The sequence below is a fragment of the Peromyscus maniculatus genome, chromosome 10 (genome assembly GCF_049852395.1).
Source record: "Peromyscus maniculatus bairdii isolate BWxNUB_F1_BW_parent chromosome 10, HU_Pman_BW_mat_3.1, whole genome shotgun sequence".
NCBI lineage: Eukaryota > Metazoa > Chordata > Mammalia > Rodentia > Cricetidae > Peromyscus > Peromyscus maniculatus.
Genome location: NC_134861.1, coordinates 7,072,600 through 7,097,189, shown reverse-complemented (window position 1 = coordinate 7,097,189; position 24,590 = coordinate 7,072,600). Strand labels below are relative to the sequence as shown.

Below are 24,590 nucleotides of genomic sequence, written 5' to 3'. Positions count from 1 at the left end.
CAGAGCATAAGGCAGGCGGCTGCTTCCTGAGCCGAATGTTCCAAGTAGCTCCTTTCCCAGCCCAGCCCAGTCAGAGAATTGTGAGCTCAGATCCAGTTTGAGAGGAAGACAGGCCTGGCTGGCAGGTGGGTGCTGCAGCCATAGTGTGGAAAAGCATCCTGGGAAGCAACTGTTTGGAGACACAGGCAAGATGTTCAGAAGATACCCAAGGCTGCTCACAGGCCTCGTGTGGGTGGTGCAGTGGCTGCCCTTTGGTACCCATAGCTTACTCAGACACATTGCCAGGGGCAGGACTTCAGTGTGGTCATAGAGCTTCAGGGCCACAGCAAGCTGCTGCCCTCTTGGGGGGGGGGCAGCTTCCACTAAGGGCTCCTCACTCCACTGGCCTAGGTAGCATCCTTTATGCCATGTTTCGTGGTCTTGGGTGAGGGGTTTTATCCTAATCTCCTTTCTGTTGCTGTGATAAAACACTCTGAGCAAAAACAACTTGGGGGGAAGATAGGGTTTATTTGGTTTATACTTCCATCATTGAAGGAGGTCAAGGCAGAAACTCAAAGCAGAAACCATGGAGAAATGATGGTTTTTTGGCTCATTTATAAGCTTGTGTTTTTAGCTTTCTTATATAGATAGTCCAGGCCCGCCTGCCTAGGGATGGTGCCGCCCACAGTGGCCTGGGTCCTTCTGCATCAACTAGCCATCAAGACAGTCTCCCGCAGACATGTCCACAAGGCCAGCCTGCTGTAGGCAATTCCTCACCTGAGGCTTCTGTTCTCAGATGACTCTAGGCTGTGTCAGGTTGACAACTAAGGTTAACCAGGACGAGTATCTGTTTAAAAATGGGCCCTTCCTCAAAATAGTAAAGAGCCACCACTGTAGAGCTTTTCCCTGCGGTTGGAATTAGCTTGAGAAGTCAAGGCTAAGACTTACCAGCAAGTGGCGGGCTGGGCCACTCCATGGTACCTGTAGCCGACTCTCTCCCATCCACCCATTGTCTGGTCGCTTCTGTTGCTGTAACTAAGTATGGGGACCAATTTTCAAAGAGTGAAGGTTTGGTCTGCTTGCTGTTTGAAGGTTTGGGGTCAAGATCGGGCCCCTGAATCTGGTTAGGGCCTCTTGCTGACCAGGACTTTCTTCGTAGTTCCAACGTGGCTGACAGAGGTCCCAGCCCAGATCCTCCCTCCTCCTCTCCTTCCTCTCCCTCCTCCCCAGCCTCTTCTTTTGAATCACATAGCACCTTTGCTCTAGTTATTAAAAAAAAAAAAAAAAAAAAAAAAAAAAAGGTCCATGGTATTGATGATGACTAGTATCAGCATACTCTGCTACCTGTAATTGCTGTTTTTGACTGGTCTAAATCCTTCCTGAAATCAAAGGCGCATCTGTGGAACATTCTACACTCTGATACACAGAGTAAATCAACTTCTTGTGGCAGCCAGGAACTAGATTCTTTTCTAACTAGAGGTCTTAGGCTGCCTTAAGAACAGATTTTAAAATAAATATTTAAGCAAATCATAGTATAGAGGAGGGAGATAACCCCCAGAGCCATACTTAAGTAACACATTTTTTTTTTTTTGGTATAATATTGATTCTGGATCTGAGTTGTGTGATTTAAGAGTGAGACCATCCAGGTAAATTTCTGTAGGAATTCATACAACTTTGGCTGGGTTTATCCGTGCACTTCTCACACCCAAGCCTCTCATCTGGTAAAGCAGCTGCTGGAAACACCACTCCTGGGGCTCCATCTCCATCGACTCCTGGGACTTGGGGCATGGGGGAGACTTGGGTGTGAGAGGTTAGGTTGGACTCCATAGCAAGGTCCTATCTCAAAAAGCAAAACATAAGGAAAGAAAAGTAAGTTGGATATAATGGAATTGCACTACCCCACCCTCCTGTCCTTGTTAATCTTAATCACCTCTCAAACACTTCCAAATCCAGGAAGATAACATTTCTGCTCTCTTGATAGCTCACAATAAAGACTGAATTTTTTTTTTTTTTTTTTTTTTTTTTTTTTTTTTTTTTTTTGGTTTTTCGAGACAGGGTTTCTCTGTGTAGCTTTGCGCCTTTCCTGGAGCTCACTTGGTAGCCCAGGCTGGCCTCGAACTCACAGAGATCCGCCTGCCTCCGCCTCCCGAGTGCTGGGATTAAAGGCGTGCGCCACCAACGCCCGGCTAAGACTGAATTTTGATGGGAATATTTAAACCATAGCAAACAGTCACCCTAAAGAAAACCTACATCTGCTGGACGATTTGAGACGTCCAGGCCTCAGCCTAGCTTTGTGCCTGATGGTGTATTTTTGACACTGTTCTCCAGGGCACGCCACATTGTAGGGCCAGTTCTCCTTAGATGGCAAAGAACAAGGCTGTGTCTATGCCCAGGCCCTCGCTTTGAGGCACAGAAGCCCAGATGTTTGGAGTGTACATTGTCACACACCTGGAGGATTCTCTAGTCCAAGTGAGAGCTAAGAAGCTGGGCCAGTAGGCAGCACCACCTGGACAGCCAGCCCCCATGATGAGCCACCTTGGGTGTGGCCCTGTGTACATGCACACACTGCATCTGGGCACTCACAACAAGATGCATTCACTGAGGGGCCAGGGCATGGCATTCCTGCCTCTGCAGTCTGCTGCCTCCTCCTGCTCTCTCAGTTGTCCTTCCCCTAGATGAACTTGTAAAAATCCTGCCACCCTCGCCAGCTACATCTCTGTGTGCAGCTTCCTCCATGTACAATTCTTTTCTAGGAAAAAAATAATAATTTGCAGTGGGTATTATGAATGGGATCTAGATTCCATGGGTCTAGATTCCATTTTCCCATCACCCCATTATCTAAGAAATGAGTATGAATGTCCTAAGCAACAGTTTTATTTGCTTGTTTTTGAGGCAGAGTCCCACTGTGTAGTCCTGCCTGGCCTGGAACTCACTGAAATGAGCCCGTCTTTGCTTCCTGAGCACTGGGATTAAAGGTGTGTGCCACCGCACCCAGCTTAAGGAACTTATTTTCTTTTTGAGACAGGGTCTCACTGTGTAGCTCTGGCTGGCCACAAGCTCACACCTCCCTCTGCCTCCAGAGTACTAGGGTTAAAGGTGTGTGCCACTGTGCCCACCTCCACCCCCAAGAAACAGTCTTAAAAGTTCTAGCCAGTTTGACTTAATTTCACCTATAATTTTAATTGCTGTATAGTGTGAAGTATAAGTTGAGCAGTACAGCGAATATAATCTGTAAATAATACTTCCTGCCCTGGGGTTAATGATGAAGTTGGTCACAGGAGTTTGAGCAGCTGGTTAGCCTGGCTAGAGGGCAGGTACCTTCAACCCATGCTCCAGGCCTGCCACTAAGTGCTCGGCTGGAGAAGCCACCCGTGGACGTGTGGTGTGCTTACTAAAAGACCCATCACCTGGTGCAGGCCTGCTCGGACACACACAGGAGCCTGGTGCTTCCTGCACGTCCCAGACTGCGTGTGCTGCTGCCGGAGCTAGCAGAGTGAGGAGTCTACCTGCAGGAGTGTCCCTACTGTGAAGGAATTCTTTTTCCGTGGTAATTGCTGGTCTTGCTGCCCACCCCAGCTGCCTATGTGGCCCTCTGCCCCGCCCCCCACACCTTTTGTCTCGGAACATATTACAAAAATCCCCCTTGTCTTAGGGTTTCTGTTGCTGTGAAGAGACACCATGACCACGGCGACTCTTATAAAGGAACACATGTAACCGAGGTGTCAGCTTACAGTTTCAGAGGTTTGCTCCATTATCATCATGGCAGGGAGCATGGTGGCGTGCGGGCAGACATGGTGCTGGCTGCGTCTTGATCAGAAGGCAATGGTCTGTGACACTGGGCAGGAAATGGTCTGTGATGATGGGCAGTATCTTGAGCATAGGACACTTCAAAGCCCATCCCACAGTGACACACTTTCTCCAACAAAACCACACTTCCTAATAGTGCCACTCCCTATGAGATTATGGGGACCAATTACATTCCAACCACCACACCACTTGACAGATTTTCCCCGACACTCACAGTGAACGCTGAAACTGCAGACGGTACCAAGCTTTGCGTATATGCTCTGACTGTTCCTGTCCACACATACCTATAGTAAACCTTTACTTTCTCACTTAAAAGAAGGTCTTGGCAGGCCTTGACCTGTGCTGTGGTGTGGAGAGATCAGAGCAGGAGCCTGGGAGCCTCTGGCAAGGAAGCCAGCCCAGGAGGGTGCTCCACCTCTCCACCACACCAATACACCTGCCCTGAAGTGTATTGAAGTACTTGAAGTTCAGGCTGTTTGTGGAGGAAAGAGACTCATAAAGATGCCACCCTGTTTCATTTCCCTGTGCAGGTTGTGAGACTGACCATAGATGGTGCTAGATTCTATGCGCATGTCAGCACTGGAGCACCTCTTTAGTGAGCTCATGGTCCAGGTCATCTAAAGAAGGGCGGCCCCGCCCCAGTAGGAAGAAAGTTTGCACTTTGATTACTGTTAGGAGGTAGTGGTGTGTGGCTAACATCTGTCCTCCAAACCCAGCTTGCATTCAAGAAGACAGGTAGCATCTCTCTGTGGCCATCATGTGCGGCTCAGGATGCAGGCTCAGGATGCAGGATGTGGCTGAAGGGCCTGGGGCTTAGCGGATGCTCAGGAAATATAGCAGCAATCAGCCTTTGCATGCAGACTTTGAGAGCTGTGTCTGTCTCCCCGAGGCAAGGCGATGCGGGGGTTGGGGGGGGGGGTGAGGGGGACGAGGGGGACTCAGAAAGGGTTGCCTGGTTTGTTATTTGGTAGAGGACATCCAGGTTCAGCAGCCAGCAAGTCCCGGAGCTCTCCAGGCTACAACTGATCACACAAACGCAGCCTGAGCCCACGGGCCTCTCCTGTGTTCTTAGACAAGAGCCATTTCTTGCACGGAACTTCAAGGAGAGGGGAACAGAGCCTGTGCTGGAATTTGATTAGCTATCAAGCTGGCCTCCTCCTGCCGGCAAGCCGCTGGAGAAGGTGATCTGTGCTCACTCACTGAATCCTGTCAGAACACCTCCCGCCTCCGCAGAGTTCAGCTAGCCAGGCTGATGTCTCTCAGGACTGGCCCCTTGGAGTGCCGGGCTGTGCACTGTGCACTTGCTCCAGCTAGGCATCTGCTGGGGGGGGGGATGTCAAGGCTTTAGCGGGGGGCAGGAGGAGTCAGAAACAGGAAGACTCTGGGCCTTTTGGTCTTAGGGGATATGCAGTGATTGCCCCAGCTGGAAGACATGTCCCCACAAGGCTCCTTGGTGGGCATGCGTTTCTCCCACTCTTCTCTTTGTCTTCAGTCTAAGTCATAAACATTTTTTATTGAGGTATGATTGACTTGCAACAAAATGCTTATATTTAAAGTAGGCAGCTTAGTAAGTTTTGACCAACATATATACCCCCCCCCCAGGGTCTCTTGATAATGTACAAATTCCTTATTCTCAAAATCCCCTCTAAACGCTGCCCCCAGGCTCTCCTGTTGTCTCAGACGGTCATAAACCTGTCTTCTGGCACAATAAGTTAGCTTGCACTTTCTAGAACTTACTTTCTCTGATTTTGATTCTATTGCTTATTTTGTGTTTATGTATGTCAGCACACATAGGCCATGGTGCACACGTAAAGGACAAAGGACAACTGGGTCCATTCTCTCCTTCTACTGTGTGGGTCCGGGGGATCAAATTCAGGTGGTCAGGCTTGGCAGCAAGCGCCTTCCCCCGTGAGCCATCCCTTCATCCCTAGATATGACTACAGATGGAAGCGTGCACTATGCATGCCGCGATTGGCTGCTGTCTTAGTCAGGGTTTCTATTGCTGTGAAGAGACACCATGACCATGGCAACTCTTAAGAAAGAAAACGTCTAATTGGGGCTGCCTTACAGGTCAGGGCAGGAAGCATGGCAGCACACAGACAGACTCGGCACGACAGAGGTAGCCAAGCATTCTCCATCTAGATCGGCAGGCCAAAGGAAGAGAGTGACACCAGGCAAGGCTTGAGCATTGGAAGCTTCAGAGCCCACTCCCAGGGACAGACATCTTCCAGCAAGACCACACCTCCTCATAGTGGGGCCCTATGGGGGCCATTTTCGTCCAGTCCACCACAGCCTCTTTCACCCGGCAAAGCCATCTTGACGTTTATTTTTTGTCTTCATATCTCTAGTTAGTTGGTTCTATTGCTAAGCAGTGTGCCCAGATAATCCATTGTTTGTTGATGGACATTGAGTGGTTTCCATGTTTGCCCAGGACGAAGAAGCTGAAGAGAACGTTCATGTTCAGTCCGTTGTGGGGGTTCATACTGTCTTTTCTTTGGGGTAAGTACCTAGGAGTCAGATGACCGAATCACAGAACAGATACATGTTTCAACCTTTTTTTTAAAAAATCTGCCAATCTGTCTTCCAGAGCGGGTGTAGATTTTTAAGTATCTATTGGCAATGGCAGAGTCCTGGGGGCGGGAGGTAGACAGTCAACCATCTCACACCAACTCAAGGAAGTGTGGAATGCAGGCTTTCCAAAGATGCATGCATTTTGCCACAGTGTGTGTGTGTGTATGTGTGTGTGTGTGTGCACTACTGAACCTGGCTTCTGTGTGGGTTCTGGGCATTCAGTCTCATCTTCAAGCTTGCAAGCCTTCACCCTCTAGGGCGCCTCTCTAGCCTCCTTGAGCCTTTTGAATGACTGTGTTGCCATGTCTTACGAGTCCTTTTTACTTCAAAGGGTGGGGGACCCTTGTATATTCAGCCTTATTGGTTCCCCTATAGAATTCAGACAGGTCATGGCCTCTCACAGCCCCCTGGATCATACAATAGTCCATCTTAGAGGCAGAGAGTCCTGGTCACATACCGTGTTCTTAGAAGCACTTTAGCTGAAAAGCACTGACTCCCCCACTAGGGCCTAGAAGGGAACAAAAATCAGGGGCCTGGCATCGCCGTCTTCCTATCTCCTTTGCTTTGGGCTGATCACCAGTTTAACCCACACACAGGCACAGTGATCACTCAATGGAGCCCTCTCTACAAACTGTTGGTACCCAACCTCTCTCGTCTCCCTTCCTTCAGCCCCGAAGGCACAGCTTTTATAATCTGACTCTCAGATTTCAGATGCCCGCTCCAGACTGCCTCTCCCCTAACGGTACTGGGATATATCCAGTTATTGATCTAAGCCTTGCAGTCACCTTAGACTTGGGAACAGCAGAGCCTTTCAGACAGATCACAACCCTCATGAAATCACCCCAAAAGGATAACGTATGGGAATGTGTATGGAATGTCCTCTCAACCAATAAGGACATCTTTGAAACTCTTTACACTACTGGGACTGAAGTAATGACCAGCCAGAGAGCACCCTGGCCAGGGCTCCTGCATGTGTAGCTCTTGCCTTCTCTTGATTCTTTTTGCATCTAACCTAGAGATTATGAATCCTTTCATTGGTGCTTCCCAGCGTGGCCGGGTTGATTTAGTTTCCTTTCTCTGCCCTTGACTCTCCTCTTCAGCTGGCACGTTGGAACAGATAGTTGAGTCTAGCCTGCTAGGACTCCCAAGGCCAGGACTCTTACCCTAATTCTGGCCACATTCAGAGAGCACATTTTGTCTAAAGGTAAATGGTTGCTGTGCTGATAAGCCAGATCTGACTGGTCTCCCAGGTCTGACTGGTCAGGTAAAATCTTGCCATTAGGAATGTCTGCATAAGAAGGTAATTTATGAGCCAGCCAAGAGGCATATAACTATAATCCCAACACCAGCTATGGCAGGAACACGTTCAGGGCCAGGCTGGGCTATTTAGAAAGTCCTGTCTCCAAAACAAAACAAAACAAAAACCTAAGAATAGAAATCACCTGATCCTCTCAATAGATGCAGAAAAAAATCTAACAGCTCATGATGAAATCCCTGAATAAACTAGGTATGGGGGTAACACAACCTGACATGATAAAGGTTACACATGACACATGTAGCCAATACCAGTGGTGGAGAAAAATCAAGTGCTTTCTCCATACTCAGGAATGAGATAAGAATGGACTCTGCGCTCTTATTCAACGTTGAGGCGGAGCACTTTGAGTCTGAGCTAGAGCAATAAGACAAGGGGAAGAAGTCAAATTATCCCTTTTTGCAGATGACATAATCCTATGTCTATAAGACCCTCAAAAAATCCCATCAAAAAAGTCTTAGGCCTGATAAACTTTCTACAAACTAGCCAATGCAAAAGCAATGTAAAAACTCAGTAACCTTTCTATATAACAAGAATTCATTTGCTGGGCGGAGCAAGGACTCTGCAGTTAGGAGCCCTGGCTGTTCTTCCACAGGACCGGGGCTCAATCCCCAGCACCCACATGGCAGCTCACAACCGTCTGTAACTTCAATTCCAGAGGACCCAGCACCCTCTTCTGGCTTCTGTGGTCACTGAATGTATGTCGTGCACAGACATACATGAAGACAAGAACACACGTAAAAGGGAAAGAGCCCATTAACGATTGCTCTTTGAAAATTCCTAGTAATAGACTTAACCACAGTGCAGGGGTTGGGATGAAAGACTACTACATGAAAACTTTAAAACATTGAAAAGGTTAAAGAAGACTAGAACATGGGAGGATGTTCCATGTTGATGGGTTGGCAGAATTCATATTGTACAAATGGCCATATTATCGAAGGCAACCTACAGATTCAATTTACTTACCATTAAAATTCCAATGGCCTTTTACACAGAACTTGGGAAAAACACCTTAAAAGTCACAGAAAGATAAAAAGTCCCAAATAGCCAAAGGTGCTACAGTCCCGGCACAGCCGATAGGGTAAAGCTTCCCATGTCCTTTAATTTCAAAACAGTCCTAAACAAGAGCAGTGAGGGAGCCGTCACAATGCCTGACCTCAGATTATACTGCAGAGCCATAGTGACAACGACCACAAAGCTATCCTTTGCTCTCTCTGCCTCTGTGTGCATCTCCTCATACAGTGAGACACCCACCCTCATAAAAAGAGTTTAAATTTTTGAAAGGAAGAAAACATATGGCCAGTAAATTCTTGAAAAAGTAGTCAGCATCCTTAGTCACAGGGAAATGCAAATTAAAACTGGCTTGAGACTGGGTGTCATCCCAGTTGGAATGCCTGTCAGCCAGGAAACAGGTGACAGCGTGCTGGTGAGGACGTGGGGAGAAAGGAAGCCACTTTGCTGCCGGTGGCAGGTGACCTGGTGCAGCCACCATGGAGATCAGTGTGTGGTTCCTCAGGAAGCTACAGACAGAGCTACCACATGACCCAGCTGCATGACTCCTGGGTACAAACGCAAAAGATGGTAGGTCCTCCCCAGAGACACTTGCATATCCATGTTTCTTTGCTCCATTCCGAACAGTGAGAAAATGGAGCCAGCTTAGATGTCTGTCAGCCACACAAATGGAGAAAGAAAATGGGATGCATATACATAGTGGAGCATTATCCAGCTATAAAGAAGAATGAAATTGTATCATTTTAAGGAGAGTTGATTGATCTGGAAATCATGTTCTACAAAATAAGCTCAACTCAGAAAGAGTCTATATGTGGATCCAGATTTAAATATATGTATATGTCTCTAGCTCTGCATGTGTGCATCATGAACTCTGTGTGTGAACTGTGTGTTCATCATAAACTCTGTGTGTGTCAACTGTATGTGCATCATGAGCTCTTTCTCTCTCCGTGTATATGAACTGTGTGTGTGTGTGTGTGTGTGTGTGTGTGTGTGTGTATGATAAAAATCGAGGACCATGAGAAGGGAGGAAAATCTTGTAAGAGAGGGCAAGGAGGGGAAACGAGAACAGAATGGACTCCATGTGATATGAGAACAGAATGGAATCTATCATGTGACACTATCCCTGGGGATACATCAACAAACATCTCCTCACTCCAGATAGACAGCCAATGACAGCCCAAAGTACAGATACCACAAAAGTCCATCTTGGTGAACCAATGAGTTTTATTGGGGTTTCTTCTAGGACTATATATGGGTGAGGGGTCACTTACAGGAGCAGAAATAATTCAAAGACAGCTGCATCACCAAAGCCCACTCCATGTATTTCCAAAGCTGGAAACTTGGAGCTCCCTGCATAGCCTGCAGGAGGCTCAGAAGTTTGGGAAGTGTCCTTTCCAGGTGGCTCAGCTGGTCTGAGCCTCTTCCAGGCAGACTGGCTGATATCTGCTTCTTCAAGGCTATTTGTTTGGCTGATCTTCCTCTTCCTGGCAGCTTGCTGGCCTGAGAGTAACTCTCAGCAGGCCTTACTGGTTACCTATGCTTGGGAGTGGGGTTAGTGAATCTAGTCAGTTTCAGGGACTTCCTGAAGCCACCGAGTTGTTTACTTCCTGAGCTGAAGGAGCTTTTGAGCAGGGTGGACCTTTTCACCTACTTAGAACATCTTGTTGTTTCACCCAGTGTCAACATCCTTTCTTAAAATACCCTGTTACTTCACCTCCCCTTTACATCCTGTACCTTAACAAGCTACCCTCCTAGATGGAATATCTTTATCCTTAATCCTTCCTCCTCACTTCCACAGGATCCCCCGAACTCCACCTAAAGTTTGGCTATGGGTCTCTGCATCTGTTTCCATCAGTTGCTGGATGAAGCCTCTCTGATGACAATTGGGCTAGGCAACAATATATGAGGATAGCAGAATATCATTAGGAATATTCTTTTCACAGTCGCGTTTGGTTCTATCCTAGGTCTCTGGGCTGTCCAGCCTGTGGGTCCTGGCCCAGGCATTGTCAGGGGTGGCCTCCCTCTCATGGGATGGGTCTCAAGCTGGACCAGTCTTTGGTTGGCCCGTCCCATAATTTCTGCACCACTTTTGTCCCAGCACATCTTGTAGGCAGGGAGAATTGTAGGTCAGAGCAGAGATTATGTGGCTGGCTGGGTTGGGGTCCCAGACCCTCCACTGGAAGTCTTGCCCTGTTACAGGAGATGGCTGGTTCAGGCTCTGTATCCCCCATTGCTAGGAGTCTTTGCTAGGGCCACCCTTATAGATTCCTGGGAAATCCACTGCCCTAGATCTCTAGCTTGACCCAGAGATGCCCCAGATTCCAGTTGTCCCAGTACTCTCTCCCTCCATTCTCCCCCAACTTGTTCCCTCCTGCTCCTGTGCCCACCCCCCATTCAGGCCCTCCCCCCATCCACCTGTGATGTCTCTTCTATTTCTCCTTCACAGTGAGATCCATGTGTCCTGCCTCGAGCCCTCCTTACGTAGCTTCTCTGGGTCTGTGGATTGTAACATGTTATCCTTTTCTTTGTGGCTAATATCCACCTGTAAGTGAGTACATACCATGTTTGTCCTTCTGGGTCTGCGTTACCTCACTCCGGATGATCTTTTCTAGTTCCATCCAGAATCCACCCAAGTTTGACTGAGCAGTGCCCTGGGGTTCTGTTTGACTTTGCACTTGTACTGCGCATTCACGGTCCCTCTGGAACCCTCTAAAGTGGCCTGTGCTTTGAGCAGCCCGTGACTTGCTCACATCAGTGCTGAATGTTCCTGATCTGGAAAACTTGCTTTCCTGCTAAATTTTATAGAGTTTCATGTATCTGAGGTTGGTTCATATTTATATAATAAGGCTTACATTTCGGCGGGGGGGGGGGGGAGGGTGGTACTGGGGATTGAACTCAGGGCCTTCCACACGCTGAGTGTGTCAGCCGGTTTTCTGTTGCTGTGATAAAGCACCATGACCAACAACAACTTGTGGAAGAGTTGATTTGGCTTATGGTCCACCGTGGGAAGGAGACATGGCAGCGCATGACCAGTGTGGGAAGCTGGGAGATCATATCCTCGGCTGCAAAGAGAGCAAACTGGAGGCCGGGCGAGCCTATGAACTCTCAAAACCCACCCCAGTGACATGCTTCCTGAAGCAAGACAGCACCTCTTAAATGCCCCCAAAGAGTGCCACCAACTGAGAGTCAAATACCTTAGTTTTGGGGGGGACATTCTCATTCAAAGCACCTTCCAGTAGGCAAGCATTCCACCACCAAGTTACACCCCAGGAATCGGTTAATATATATCCTCGATATGTACTGCACATCTCTCTGTGCCAGAGAATGATGGGAACTGAGAGTCCGAGGAAAACAGATTCCACTGCCAGCTTCCAGGGACCTCCCTCCAACTGGGAGGAGGCAGACAAGCCACCTGACGTGCGCCTGGTTCTCTGGGCTAGTAAAGGGTGCCAGGATAGGCACTTGGGCAACAGCCGAGGTCAGGGAAGCCTGCTTGGAGGAAGTGATGTGTATCAGTTGACGGACGGGCAAGGAAAAAGCATCCTGGGAGAGGTGGGTTGGGCACACTATGAAAGCCAGGCCTGGGGAGGAGTCAGCATGGCCATCTGGAGGGTTAGAGGGTAATTTGGGAGGCAGTAGCGGAGATGGGTGGGATGGTGATGTCTCAAGATGGGGCTAGAGGAGCCAGCCCAGCCTAACGGTGTACCCGCAAAGGCCCTCAGGGGAGAGCCGCAGGCTTGGCTGCAGGTGGAGAGTTGATCAGAGCTAAGCAGGATGGTGGCAGCGGGGCCTGAGGGGCCTGATGTTGGGTGCCAGTCTCAGCGGGCTCCCTGCCTAGTTTGTTCCTTGTGGTTCTGTGGTACCAGAGCTCTTAGCTGTGGCACGTTGTAGCCATGTGACCTGGAGGAAGGGTCTAACCCTCCTCCTGCTCACCTGTCTGTCTTTATCTGAAGAGTTGGGTTGTTGTAAAATGTGTCAAGTGTCAGCACCATGCCCAGCCTACTACAGTGTCTATAACAAGCAACAGTGACAGTGGCATTGTTGGGACAGTGTGGTCAGCTGTGAAGCATCCTCTCCTGCCGCACAGGAAACGAGAGCATAGGGAGGGATGCCATCTCTTTCAACAATTTTTATTATTGGGGCACTTGCTGCTCTTCCAGAGGACCAGGGTTCTCTTCTCCACACCCATACAGCAGCTAACAACCGGCTGGCGCTTTAGTTCGAGGGGATCTGACACCCTCTTCTGGCCTCCACAGGCACTGCACACATGCTATAGGCAGAAATACAGGCAGGCAGAACACCATGCACATAAAAGAAAAGGGAAAAATGTTATTATTTATGTAAATACAGGCTGGCTCCAGAATCCTGGACAGGAGCAATTAGTCTCCCTGAGTAACCTCCACCACACTGAGCCTGCCTCCTCTCTACTGTTTCCCCAGTACCATGTTGATCCCTTGGCATCGCTGCTCAAGTGTTGGATTCAAAGGTTTTCCTGAGAGAACCCATTGGGAAATACAGCCCCACCACCAGGGGGCGCTGGTGGCGAGCGGCTTGCATAACTCTCCTTTCATTAGGGCCTTGAGTTAATAGGGTAGCTGGCAAAACCTTCCCTGCGATTCAGTCTGATGATTTTGCTGTGGCTCAGACTTGCAGAGCTGTGGCAATTACATAGGAAATCAGATTATCACAGGAGCTTTGGCGTAATGAGTCTCGAGAGCCAGCAACTGTGTTAATTAATAAGTTATGTTGGCTTCCGGGCTTCACTGAGGGCAGATCACTTATTTTTTAATAGCTTTGGAACTAATCTACATGAGTCACAACAAATGGGCACAAAATTGCTGGGCATTAGCCCATGTGCAGTGTGCCCAGCTAACCTGTTGGCTGTCTCAGAGCCGCTCTGTGAAAGGATGCGCCGGGAATGTTTGCTTCCGGTGTTGAGCGGTGAAAGCAGTTGATCTTTGCATCTGGGGGAAGTCACTGGGTCATCTTGGAAGTGGATCCTGGGGGTGCAGAGAGAGGCTTTGGGAGGAAGCTCCACTCCGACAGGAGGAAGAGAGCCACTGAGGTGGGACCACACCCTGTGCGCTTTGGTGCGTGGCCAGCCTCCCTCCCTCCAGACCCGCATCTCTTCTACCCTTTCCGGGTGCCAGCTGCTAACACAAGTGGGGGAGCTCTCCTCAGCATCAGCCCTGCCCATTTGGCCCAGACACTGGCAGGAGAAAAGAAAAAAAAAAAAAGACAATGTGCAGAGCTCACAGAAACCAAATACCCAAAGAGCCCTGGAGCAGCCCAGAACAGCTGGACCGTCCAGCATCAAGCAAGCATCTGCCAACCCTGCTGACTCCACCATAAGGCCCTGGGGAAGGAGGTGGGTCAGCTGAGGGGGACTTGGTACAGTCTTTACAGACAGCAGCACCAGGCTTACATTCTGCCCCAAGAGCCTTGGGCAGGATGGATGCTCTCGACAAATAACTGCAGTCTCGGCTCCTCATTTAGATAGCGTCTCTGTTTTGTGCTGTGCTATTGAGGATGGGGGATGTGAGTCTCATTGGAAACGTGTGCTGTTGTGTGCTAATGGCCAGTATCTAAGGAAAGCAAGGGACTCTGTGTCCATGCGACCAAGGGATGGGCTGCAGAAGGACTAGGTGGCAGGTGACAATTGGATGTGCATACCGGGCGCTGTAGGTGGTGGAAGGCACGCATGCTATTCTTGTGTCTTCTCGAGTTCCACCATTGACAGGAACGCCCAGGCGTGAGGAAGGCTTTGCCTAGGCAGCCCTACACGGTACATGGCATCGCTGCTGGCTGACATTTGAGAGCCAGAGGCGAGCTGGGAGAAGTGTGACAAGTTGAAACCATAGTGTGCATGTTGTACAGAGATTTGGAGGCTTGTCAGTTCACATGTACATCTCTAAGGTAGCATGGAGGGGCACAGGCAAGAAGACAAAGCCGGTGGCTCCACATTGGTCTCAAGGATCCCAGAAGACCTCAATGTGGGGGTGAATTTGAGCTATGTGTGCCTTTGCATCTGTGTGTAGGTACATGTGTGTATATATACACAAATCTCTCTGTACTATAGTATATATACATGAATGTGTGCATACATATGTGTATATATGTATGCATCTGTGTGCATGTGTATATATGCATGCATCTGGGTGTGCATGTGTGTATATATGGATGTCTCTGTGTGCATACATTTGAATGTGTTTGCTTGCTCTCATAAATGTGTGCCTGGAGCTTTTAGGCAGCTTTTCAGCTGTACTATGAGCTAGATTTTAAAGGCAGGCTTAGAGAGGTACAACCAAGTACATCTAGAGAGAGAGAGATGCACGAGCACATTTTCTAAGCTGAAACAAACTTTCTTGAGAGAGAGATATGCATGAGCATACTTTCTAAGTTGAAAGAAACTTTCTTGAGAGAGAAAGAGAGAGAGAGAGAGAGAGAGAGAGAGAGAGAGAGAGGAGAGAGAGGAGAGAGACCCATGAGCATATTTCCTAAGTTGAAGAAACTTTCTTGAGGTGTGGAAATTTGCTGAGTGTGGCGAATATGGTGAGGGGGCCACCCGAAGGCAGATGATTTTTTGTATGATGGGCATGCCTGGTGGCCGCAGAGGCCAGACGGCGTTGGATCCCCCGGTACTGGGATTTCAAATGGCTGTGAGCCACCACGTAAGTGATGGAAGAGCAGCTGTCGCCCTTCCCCGCTGAGTCATCCCCCGGCCCCTGATGAGCTTTTTGGTTTGTTTTAACTTTGGGCCTTCAGCAGGGAGGACCACACTTCTGCCTGCTCACTCCCAAATTTTTAGTTAGTGCTCTGAGGTTCCTGGCAACCTTCTTTATGATAAGCTTTTAAGTGTCCATTTCTCCAAAGGAATCTCAACTGCAGCCCAGGGGTCCCTGTTTTATACGCTGCTCATCTTCAGGGGCAAGGGCTTGATAACCAGGGACCAGGCTGTGCTCCATTTAGTCTTGTTGATGCCAGGGCCACAGTCTTGAGGAACACAGTGGACCTTCATTCTGTGTGGATAAGGAGCAGCAGGCTGCAGAATGGCCGGGAGCCTTGGCTAGGCCAATCGGAAGGACGGGATTCCACCAGTGGACCTTTGAGGAGTCTTTAGTAAATGCCTTGATTAAGAACACACTTGCTCTCCTCCCTGCCTCCAAATATAAATATATTAATATCACCAACATACAGAAGCAAATTCAGAATGGTATTCTTTAAAAATTGATACACACTTATGAAAACAGCAAAATGTTGACTATTCAGGAGCCACACGCAGGTTTCAGCTACCAATTTCCATAAGAAGCAGAAGCTGGTGGAGAAGCAGCTGGTGGAGAAGCAGCTGGTGAGGGCAGCTGGTGAGGGCAGCTGGTGGAGGAGAAGCAGCCGGTGGAGAAGCCGCCGGTGGAGAAGCCGCCGGTGGAGAAGCCGCCGGTGGAGAAGCCGCCGGTGGAGAAGCAGCTGGTGAGGCAGCAGTCCTGGACTAGCCAGCTTCAGTGCTGTCGGGGAAGGAACCCAGCTTGTCAGCCTCCCTGCTGAAGCCGACACTCAGATATCCATACACAAATCTGCAGCCGCGCTTCCTACTGAATCCTCTCTGGGCGTCATTAGCTTTGCTTCTAGGCGTGAATCGTCCCCAGCCGGCTTGCCCCTAGTGCAGGGCTTTAGTGCCACCAGATAGAGACTTGTTGGGTGGCATGTGAAGTGTTCTCCGCCAGTTACCGTTGTCTGGCAACGTGGTTTATGAAGCTACAAGTTGATTGGTGGCTGCTGGGGTTTTCAGTTTGTCGTCTTGCATGCTAGGTGGACGTGAACAGCCTGAGGGCAGAAGCCGCGGGTGGGCGGGGCTTCTGCACCAGAACTCTGAAGGCCGGTGGAGTGTGTATGAGAGTCACGCTGATGAGACCACCATGGGACCCTGCTTTACTCTTCATGTCATTGTCCAAGCACTGAGCTTCTAAGGGGCAGAGCCAGTCAGCCGCCGTTCAGATCTGCCCGACTCCCTGTTCTCTGCTCCATCCTGTTCACTGTCGCCTGAAAACCAAAGGCTGGAACCACTCAGGTTGTATATTACAGCCGCATTCAGAGGTGATGGCAACCCTCAGTGGTGTGAGCCGCAGAGAAGAATGTGTTATAGAGGGATGTTTTATAGAGGGATATATTCAGCCTTAAAAAGGGAGGAAATCCCACTTCAATGTGGATTTCCTTCTATCTAATATTTAAAATTATTAATCAAGAATTTAAAGTATTTCATTCTCTCTATTGTTTTTTTATTTTTAGATTATGTTTTTTTTCTTTTTCTTTTTTTTTTCAAGACAGGGTTTCTCTGTGTATCTTTGGAGCCTGTCCTGGAACTCACTCTGTAGACCAGGCTGGCCTCAAACTCCCACAGAGATCTGCCTGGCTCTGCCTCCTGAGTACTGGGATTAAAGGCGTGCGCCACCACCGCCCGGCCCTAGATTGTTCGAATAAGATTACAGTATGAATCTTTGATACATTTTAGTCTACCTTACTGTTTTTCCTCCTTTCAAGAAGCTCAGGGCTGCCTCAGCAGGGGCAGTTCCCATGTCCACTTGCTCCTCCTTTTGTTACCTGTGAATCCCACAAGGTTCAGGTGGCTGGTCTTTTGTTTTAGGTGGTGTTGGGGATGGGATCCAGGTCGTGGATCTCTCTACCACTGGGCTACATCCCCACCTATAATTAGATCCATATAGATCAATATTTACTTGTATTTAGCTGCATTTTAAACATTTTGAATAATCTTTATCCTTTTCTACAATGCTTGACACATTATCTGAGATCATTTCCATTATTCTAAGAGCTCTTAGCATTTCTTGTGATCATTTCTACTGGCAGTGAAGTCTGCTTTTTGTCTTGCTTTGTCTGAAAACATCTTTATTTCAATTTTTAGAGAATAAATTTATTCTATGTGCATTTGTGTGTGTGTGTGTGTGTATGTGTGTGTTTGTGTGTGTGTGTGTGTGTGTGTGTGTGTGTGTGTGTGTGTGTGTGTGCACCTAGTGCCTTGGAAGCAAGAGGAATGTGTCAAATCCCCTGGAACTGAAGTTACTGATAGTTTTGAGCACCTGACGCTTTTTTAAGTGTGGAACATGAACGTATTTTCCTTCTGCTGTGTTTTATATTTAAAATGCAACAATCAACTCAATAAATGACAGGATGGGGTGAAACCAACAGTTCTCAACGATAACATAAAAATAGCCAATAAACATAGGAAACATTGGGGTTGGGGATTTAGCTCAGTGGTAGAGCACTTGCTTAGCAAGTGCAAGGCCCTGGGTTCGGTCTTCAGCTCTGGAAAAAAACAAAACAAAGAAACAAAAAACCCCATAGGAAACATGTTCAGCCTCACCAGCCACCAGAGAAACGCAAATGAAAACTACATCGTGAGAGTCCATCTCACCTGCCAGAATGTCTGTCAACAGGAAAACAAAGACAGGAAATGCTGGTGAGGCCGTGGGGAAAGAGGAGGCTGACGCACTGCTGGTAGGAGTGTGAAATGGTTCAGCCGCTATAGAAGCTGCTGAAATGAGACCTGCCATGTGACCCAGCCCTGTGTGCTTACCCAAAGCCTCCAAGCCCATGTATCCCAGAGGCTCTTGCCCATCATCAGCACCGCTCACAACAGCAGTGACATGAGCCAGCCCAGAGATCCAGGGCTGGAGGGATGGGTAGAACACAGATAAATGTGGTATGTATATATATGCAGTCGAGGTGTTTTTAGCCATAAAGAAAACTGAAGTTAAGTAGCTTGCAGGAGAGTGAATACCACTGGAGATAGTCATATTGAGCAGCTCAAGCCAACCTCAGAGAGACAAATATCATTTATCATTTTCTCTCCTTTGTGCTCCCTAGGTTTTGCATAGGTAAGGGATGTCACGGCATGAAGGTAGATGTGAAACCAGAAGACTAAAGATTGACGGGAGAGGGAGAGAGCCAAGGAGGGGGCTGGGGGTGGCATGCCTTGAATGAGACATGGCCCCCAGCTGGTGGAACTGTTTGGGGAAGTTATAGAACCTTTGGGAGGTGGAGCCTTGCTGGAAGAAGATCACTGGGGGCGGGGCTTCAGCAGTATAACTGGCCCCACTTCCTGATCTCTTCCTGTATGTGGGTGAAATCTGAACAGCTTCCTGCTCTTGCCACCATGGTGGATCCTATCCCTCCAGAACCTAATAAACCCTTTTCTCCTCTAAGCTGCTCTGATCAGGGTGTTTTATCACAACAACAGAAGAAAGTAATTAATGCATGGGGTAGGGGAGGGCGCTCAAAAGACAGTAAAGTCAGGGAGGCCCAACAAAGGCTATGGCCACTGTGCATGGTTGCCCATCAGAACTGGATGGGAAGACCCTATTACTGAAGACACCAGACACGCACTTTAGAGGGTTAGAACACAGAAATCAAGTCACAAGTGAAGTAGATGCCTTCCTCCTGTTTTCATAGTGTTGGAGCTGCTATGCTGGCCACTGGTAGAGTAAAGCCATCAACAGCCTTGCCCAGCTGTGGACCCTGCCTGCTACCAGATGTGCCCACTGGGGCAATAGTGGCATGACTGTCATGGGTGACCACCTGTTTTTGATTGGATTTGAGGCCTGCTCCAAGGGAGCAATAACCTGGTAGGAGCCTGTGACTGGGGATGACTTGGTCCATGGAGGGAGCCCACTAATATTGTTTTGCTAACTGTTTCATGTAGCTGCATATTGAACATGATGCTACCGATGACATCTTGCTTTCAAATAAAACACATTATCAAGATTAGTTCTAACATAGAAATGCAATTGTATAAAAATCCTTCTGTAACACAATACCATGTATAATGAATGTACACAAAGAAAATGAAGCAGACAAAAACTGGGGGAAAAAAAAAAGAAAAAGGAGATAGCCAGCCCTCCTGTGGCCTCTTTTAAGCTCATGCCCTGGCTAAGCACCCCTATCTGAAAAGACCAACTCTGGAGCCATTCCAATGTGTTTGGGATTTTGGATCACTTTGGATTTCAGATGTTCAGATTAGGGTTACTGCTCAATCCGTAAAGTCTATGCCGATGTTTCAAGATCTGAAAACCTCTGAAATCTGAAACATCTCTGTCCAAGCGTTCAGATAAAGGACACTCAACCCATATTGTTTTATTTAATGTTTCATTTTTCTCCATTGATTTTAAGGTTTTTCCTGTTTTTACCTTCAGGATTTTGAGTGTGATGTGTTGGTGTTTCAGGTGAGGGTTTTTTGTTTTTTTGCCTAGAGCTCTCTGAGCATCTTGAATCTCTAAGATTTAAGAAGATTGGTGGCCACTGTTTCTTCCACAGCTGCTCTGAACTCTCCACTCGTCCTCTTGTGGGACTCTTATACGTATGTTAGACCGTCTGTGTCCCCCACATCCCCTTCACACTGTTGTGCGTTTCCCATGCTTTTTTTCCCCATTCAATAGTCTTAGTTGTCCAGTCTCTGAGCTTGATAAATTTGGTTTCAGCTCTGTTCATTTTGCTATTGCACTTATTCAATGAGTTCTTAGATTCAAACCTTTTATGTCTTAGGATTTCTGGTCATTTTTATGTTTCCAGTTATACTGGAACATTCTGTTTACTCACTTTGCTCTTTACGTTTTTCTTTAACTTTGTGATTGCAGTCACTTTGAACTCAGCTTTTGGCCCATGGGCCAGCTCTGGTAAATTGATTCCTCTTGGGCTCTTGGCACCTCGGCCATCTGTGGTCTCTTGAGTTGGTGTCCCTTCTATAAAATGCTCTTTGTTGCTCTAACTGCCCCCTGGCCTCTCACGGGCTAGGAGGTGAATTGTGAACACTTCCAAGAGGCTGTGAAGACAAGTCACACAAGTCTGAGCTCCTGGGAAGCTGTCCGGTGGCTGTGGAGGGGAACGCTGGTCTCCCATGCCAGTTCCATGTCACTCAGCCCAGGCTTCAGAATCTTGTCCAAGGTGGAATTTGTTTTCCCTGCTCTTAGTTATTATTATGTATCACAAGTTTTGAAACAGTATGAGCTTAAACTCATTTACAAAGGAAATACCTTTGATACTCAACTCAGCTACCCCCTGTTATTTGACATTCTCTTCTACTCTTTGATTTTGAGACAAGGTCTTACTATGTAGCTCTGGTTGGCCCGGAACTCACTATGTAGCCCAGGCTGGCCTTGAGTCTCTGCCTCCTGCTGAGTGTTGGGATTAAAGGTATATGCCACTATCTTAGTTAGGGTTTATATTGCTTTGAAGAGGCATCGTGATCATAGCAATTCTATAAAGGAAAACATTTAGTGGGGGCTTGCTTACAGTTTCAGAGGTTCAGTCTGAACCTTTATCACCATGGCAGGACATGGTGACATGCAGGCAGACATAGTGCTGGAGTTCTCAACTTACATTGGTTCGCAGGCAGCAGAAACAACTGTGTCACTGGGCCGTATCTTGAGCATAGAAGACCTCAGAGCCCACCCCCACGGTGACACACTTCCTCCGAAAAGGCCACACCTACTCCAGCAAGGCCACCCTCCTCATAGTGCCCCTTCTTTTGGGAGCCATTTTTTCCAAACCACACAGCCACCATGCCCTGCTTTCACTCTTTGTTAATATATATATTTCAGACAATCATTGGTTTTAAAAAGGTTTCATTGTAGTCAAATACATAAATAAAGGGCTGAAGAGATGGCTCAGTGGATAAAGTGTTTGCCCTTCAATTGTGAGAACTGGAATCCATGTCCCCAGAACCCACACAAAGTCTAGGCAGGTATGACAGCTTACCTGTAATCACAGCGCTCTTGGAAGGTGAAAATGGGATCCTTGAGGCAAGCTGGCTAACTAGGCTAGCTGAGCCAGAGTTTCAGGTTCAGGGACATTCTCTGCTTCAATATATAAGGTAGAAACTGACTGAGGACATGTGGACTCCACACACAAATGCATCCACACAGGCATAGACACCATACATACATGTACATGCAAAAAAATAAAGAGTTTCAAAGTAAAATACATAAATATAAAATTACCATTTTAAATGTCTTTACGTATGCCTTGACCATTTCACACATATATATGATGTATCTTGGCTGTGTTACCCTCTTTGCCCCCTCACTCTCCCTCCAGACCTTCATGTCCATCCTCTTTCTCTTTTTTATAGCCCATTGAGTCCAATTAGTGCTGCCTGGATGAGCATCAGCAACCTACCAGTGGCCACACCCCCAAAGAAAAATGGCTCCTCCTCCCTCAGCAGCCACCAACTGCCAATCATCTTATTGATCCTTAAACGTGCAAGTTCAGTGGCATTCAGTACACTAATATCCTGGGCAGCCCTCATCTCCACCCACCCCCTAGAACTTGTTCTATCTTGAAAAACTGAAACTCTATGCTCATTAAAGAATGACTTCCCATTTCCTCTTTTTCCATAGCCCCCTATTTCCAGTAACACTATTCAACTGTCTACTTTTATGGATTTGACTTCTCTAGGAACGTCACATGAGTGAATCCTATGGTATCATTGTGTGATGGATTTACTTCACTTGGCATTGTGTCCTCAAGGTTCATCCATGTTATAACATGAGCCAGAACTTTCTTCCTTTTAAAGGCTGAATAGTATTCCATCATAGGCATGTGTCATATTTTGTTCATCCATTCATCTGGCAGTGGACACTGGTGTCATCTGCATGTCAGCTCTGTGGACCACGCTGACATGAACACTGGTGTAAGGTACTTCTCAACAGCCCCCCACCCCCACTTTCAGTCCCTTGGGTATGTTTATGGAATTGCCAGGTCACAGAGTAGCTGACTGTATTCAGGAATCATACAGCTACACCATTTTTTATTCCCATCGATGTAAGAGTTCCAGATTCTCCAGATTCTGGTCCTTGTCTGCTTTAGTAGCCATGGTAACAGAACCCTGTGATACTTCACTGTACTTCTGACTTGTATTCTTGTCATCAGTGAAGTTGGACCTCTTTTCACATGTTTATCAACCATTCATGTATGTTTGGCACATGGTCTATTCAAGTTGTTTGTTCACTTATTAAATTTATTTTGGTGTGTGTATAAAATACACACACACACACACACACACACACACACACACACACACAAGCATTCCATACCTGTTTGTTCTTGTGTGCATGCAAGCATGCCACAGTACATGTGTGGAGGTACAAAAAACAAGTTTGGGAGTCAGTTCTCTTTCTATTATGTGGGTTTGGGGGGAACTGAACTCAGTTTGTCAGGTTTAGTAGCAAACATCTTTACATGCTGTCTTAGTGTTCCATTGCTGTGAAGAGACACCATGACCACAGCAACTCCTATAAAAGAAAGCATTTCATTGGGGCTCACTTACAGTTTTAGAGGTTTAGTCCATCATCATGGAAGGGAGCATGACAACACTCAGGCAGACATGGTGCTGGAGAAGTAGCTGAGAGTTCTACATCCAGATCAGCAGGCAGCAGGAAGAAATACTGGGCGTGGCTTGGGCTCTTGAAACGTCTAAACACACCCCTAGTGACACACTTCCTCCAGCAAGGCCACACCTCCTGATATTTCTCAAGTAATGCCCCTCCCTGATGACTAAGCATTCACACCCACTGAATCATCTTGCTGCCCCCTAGTGGACTGACTTTTTAATCAAGAGGTGGTTGTTTAGTTTCAGGAGTGTCTGTGTTCTAGATATGAATTCTACCACCCCCCCCAAACCCTACCCTGTCTAATGTAAGGTTTGCAAGTATTCTCTCACATTTTGTGGATTGCTTTTCTCTGTTGGTTGCATGCTTCGATGCATAATATTTTAAATTTCTGTGAAGTTGATTTTGTCAACTTTCAATTGGGTACATGTGGCCATGTTGTCACAACTAAGGACCTTTTCTAATCCAAACGTCATGAAGCTTTTGCTTTGTGTTTGAGTTTGTAATTTTAACTCTCACATTTTAATCTGTGAAATTTTGAGCTAATGTTTGTGGGTAGTTAAGATCCCATTTCACACTTATGCTCTGTCTTGGTTACTGTTCCATTGCTGTGAAGAGACACCATGACTAAGGCAACTCTTATAAGAGGAAGCACTGAACTGGGGCTTGCTTGCAATTTCAGAGGTTTAGTCCTTTATCATCATGTTGGGGAGCATGCAACACTCAGGTAGACATGGTGCTGGAGAAGTAGCTAAGAGTTCTACATCCAGATCAGCAGGTGGCAGGAAAAGAGAAAGACTGGGCCTGGCTTAGGCTTCTGAAACCCCTGAGCCCACTCTGAGTGACACAGTTCTTCCAACAAAGCCATACCTCCTAATCCTTCTAAGTCGTGCCACTCCCTGATGACTAAGCATTCAAATAGATGAGCCTATGGAGGGTAAGATAGATGAGCCTATGGAGGCCATTTTTATTTAAATCACCACATTCCACTCCCTGGCCCCCATAGGCTTGTAGCCATCATTTGCCGAAAAGCTTCCAGTCTAACTTCAAAAGTCCCCATAGTCTATAAGTGTCTCAACACGGCTTAAAAGTTCAAATTCTCTTCTGAGACTCATGGCATGCTCTCAACTGTAACCTCCCATTACAAAATTCATACAATGGCACAGAATATACATTAGCATTCCAAAAGGGTGGAAAAGGAGCATAGTGAGGAAATACTGGACCAGAGCAAGACTGAAAGCCAGCAGGACAAACTCCAAACTCTGCATCTCCATGTCTGATGTCAAAGCGCTCTTCAGATCTACAATTCCTTTTAGCTTTGTTGACTACAGCATACTTCTCTCTCTTGGGCTGGTTCCACTCCCTGTTGGCAGCTTTCCTCAGCAGGTATCACATGTCTCTGGCATCTCCAACATCATGGGATCTCCAAGGCAATCCAGGTTTTTCCTTCACGGCTTCACACAATGGCCTCTCTAGGCCTCCATTTAGAGATACCCCTGACACACATCTGACCTCAG

At 47.4% G+C, this 24,590-nt stretch overlaps 1 protein-coding gene across 11 annotated transcripts in view; it reads left to right on the top strand.

Moving 5' to 3' along the window:
* Positions 1–24,590, top strand: part of Osbp2 (oxysterol binding protein 2) — a 159,348-nt gene that overhangs the window by 56,487 nt on the left and 78,271 nt on the right. For 4 of the 11 annotated variants that reach the window (XM_076545811.1, XM_042285731.2, XM_076545809.1 and 1 more), the window contains exon 2: positions 6,218–6,285. The exons of the other annotated variants lie outside the window; for them this stretch is intronic. In XM_076545811.1, coding sequence (XP_076401926.1) covers positions 6,243–6,285 — 43 coding nt within the window. In that variant the 5' untranslated portion in view covers positions 6,218–6,242. The remainder of the gene's footprint in view (positions 1–6,217; positions 6,286–24,590) is intronic. 11 annotated transcript variants of the gene reach the window in all.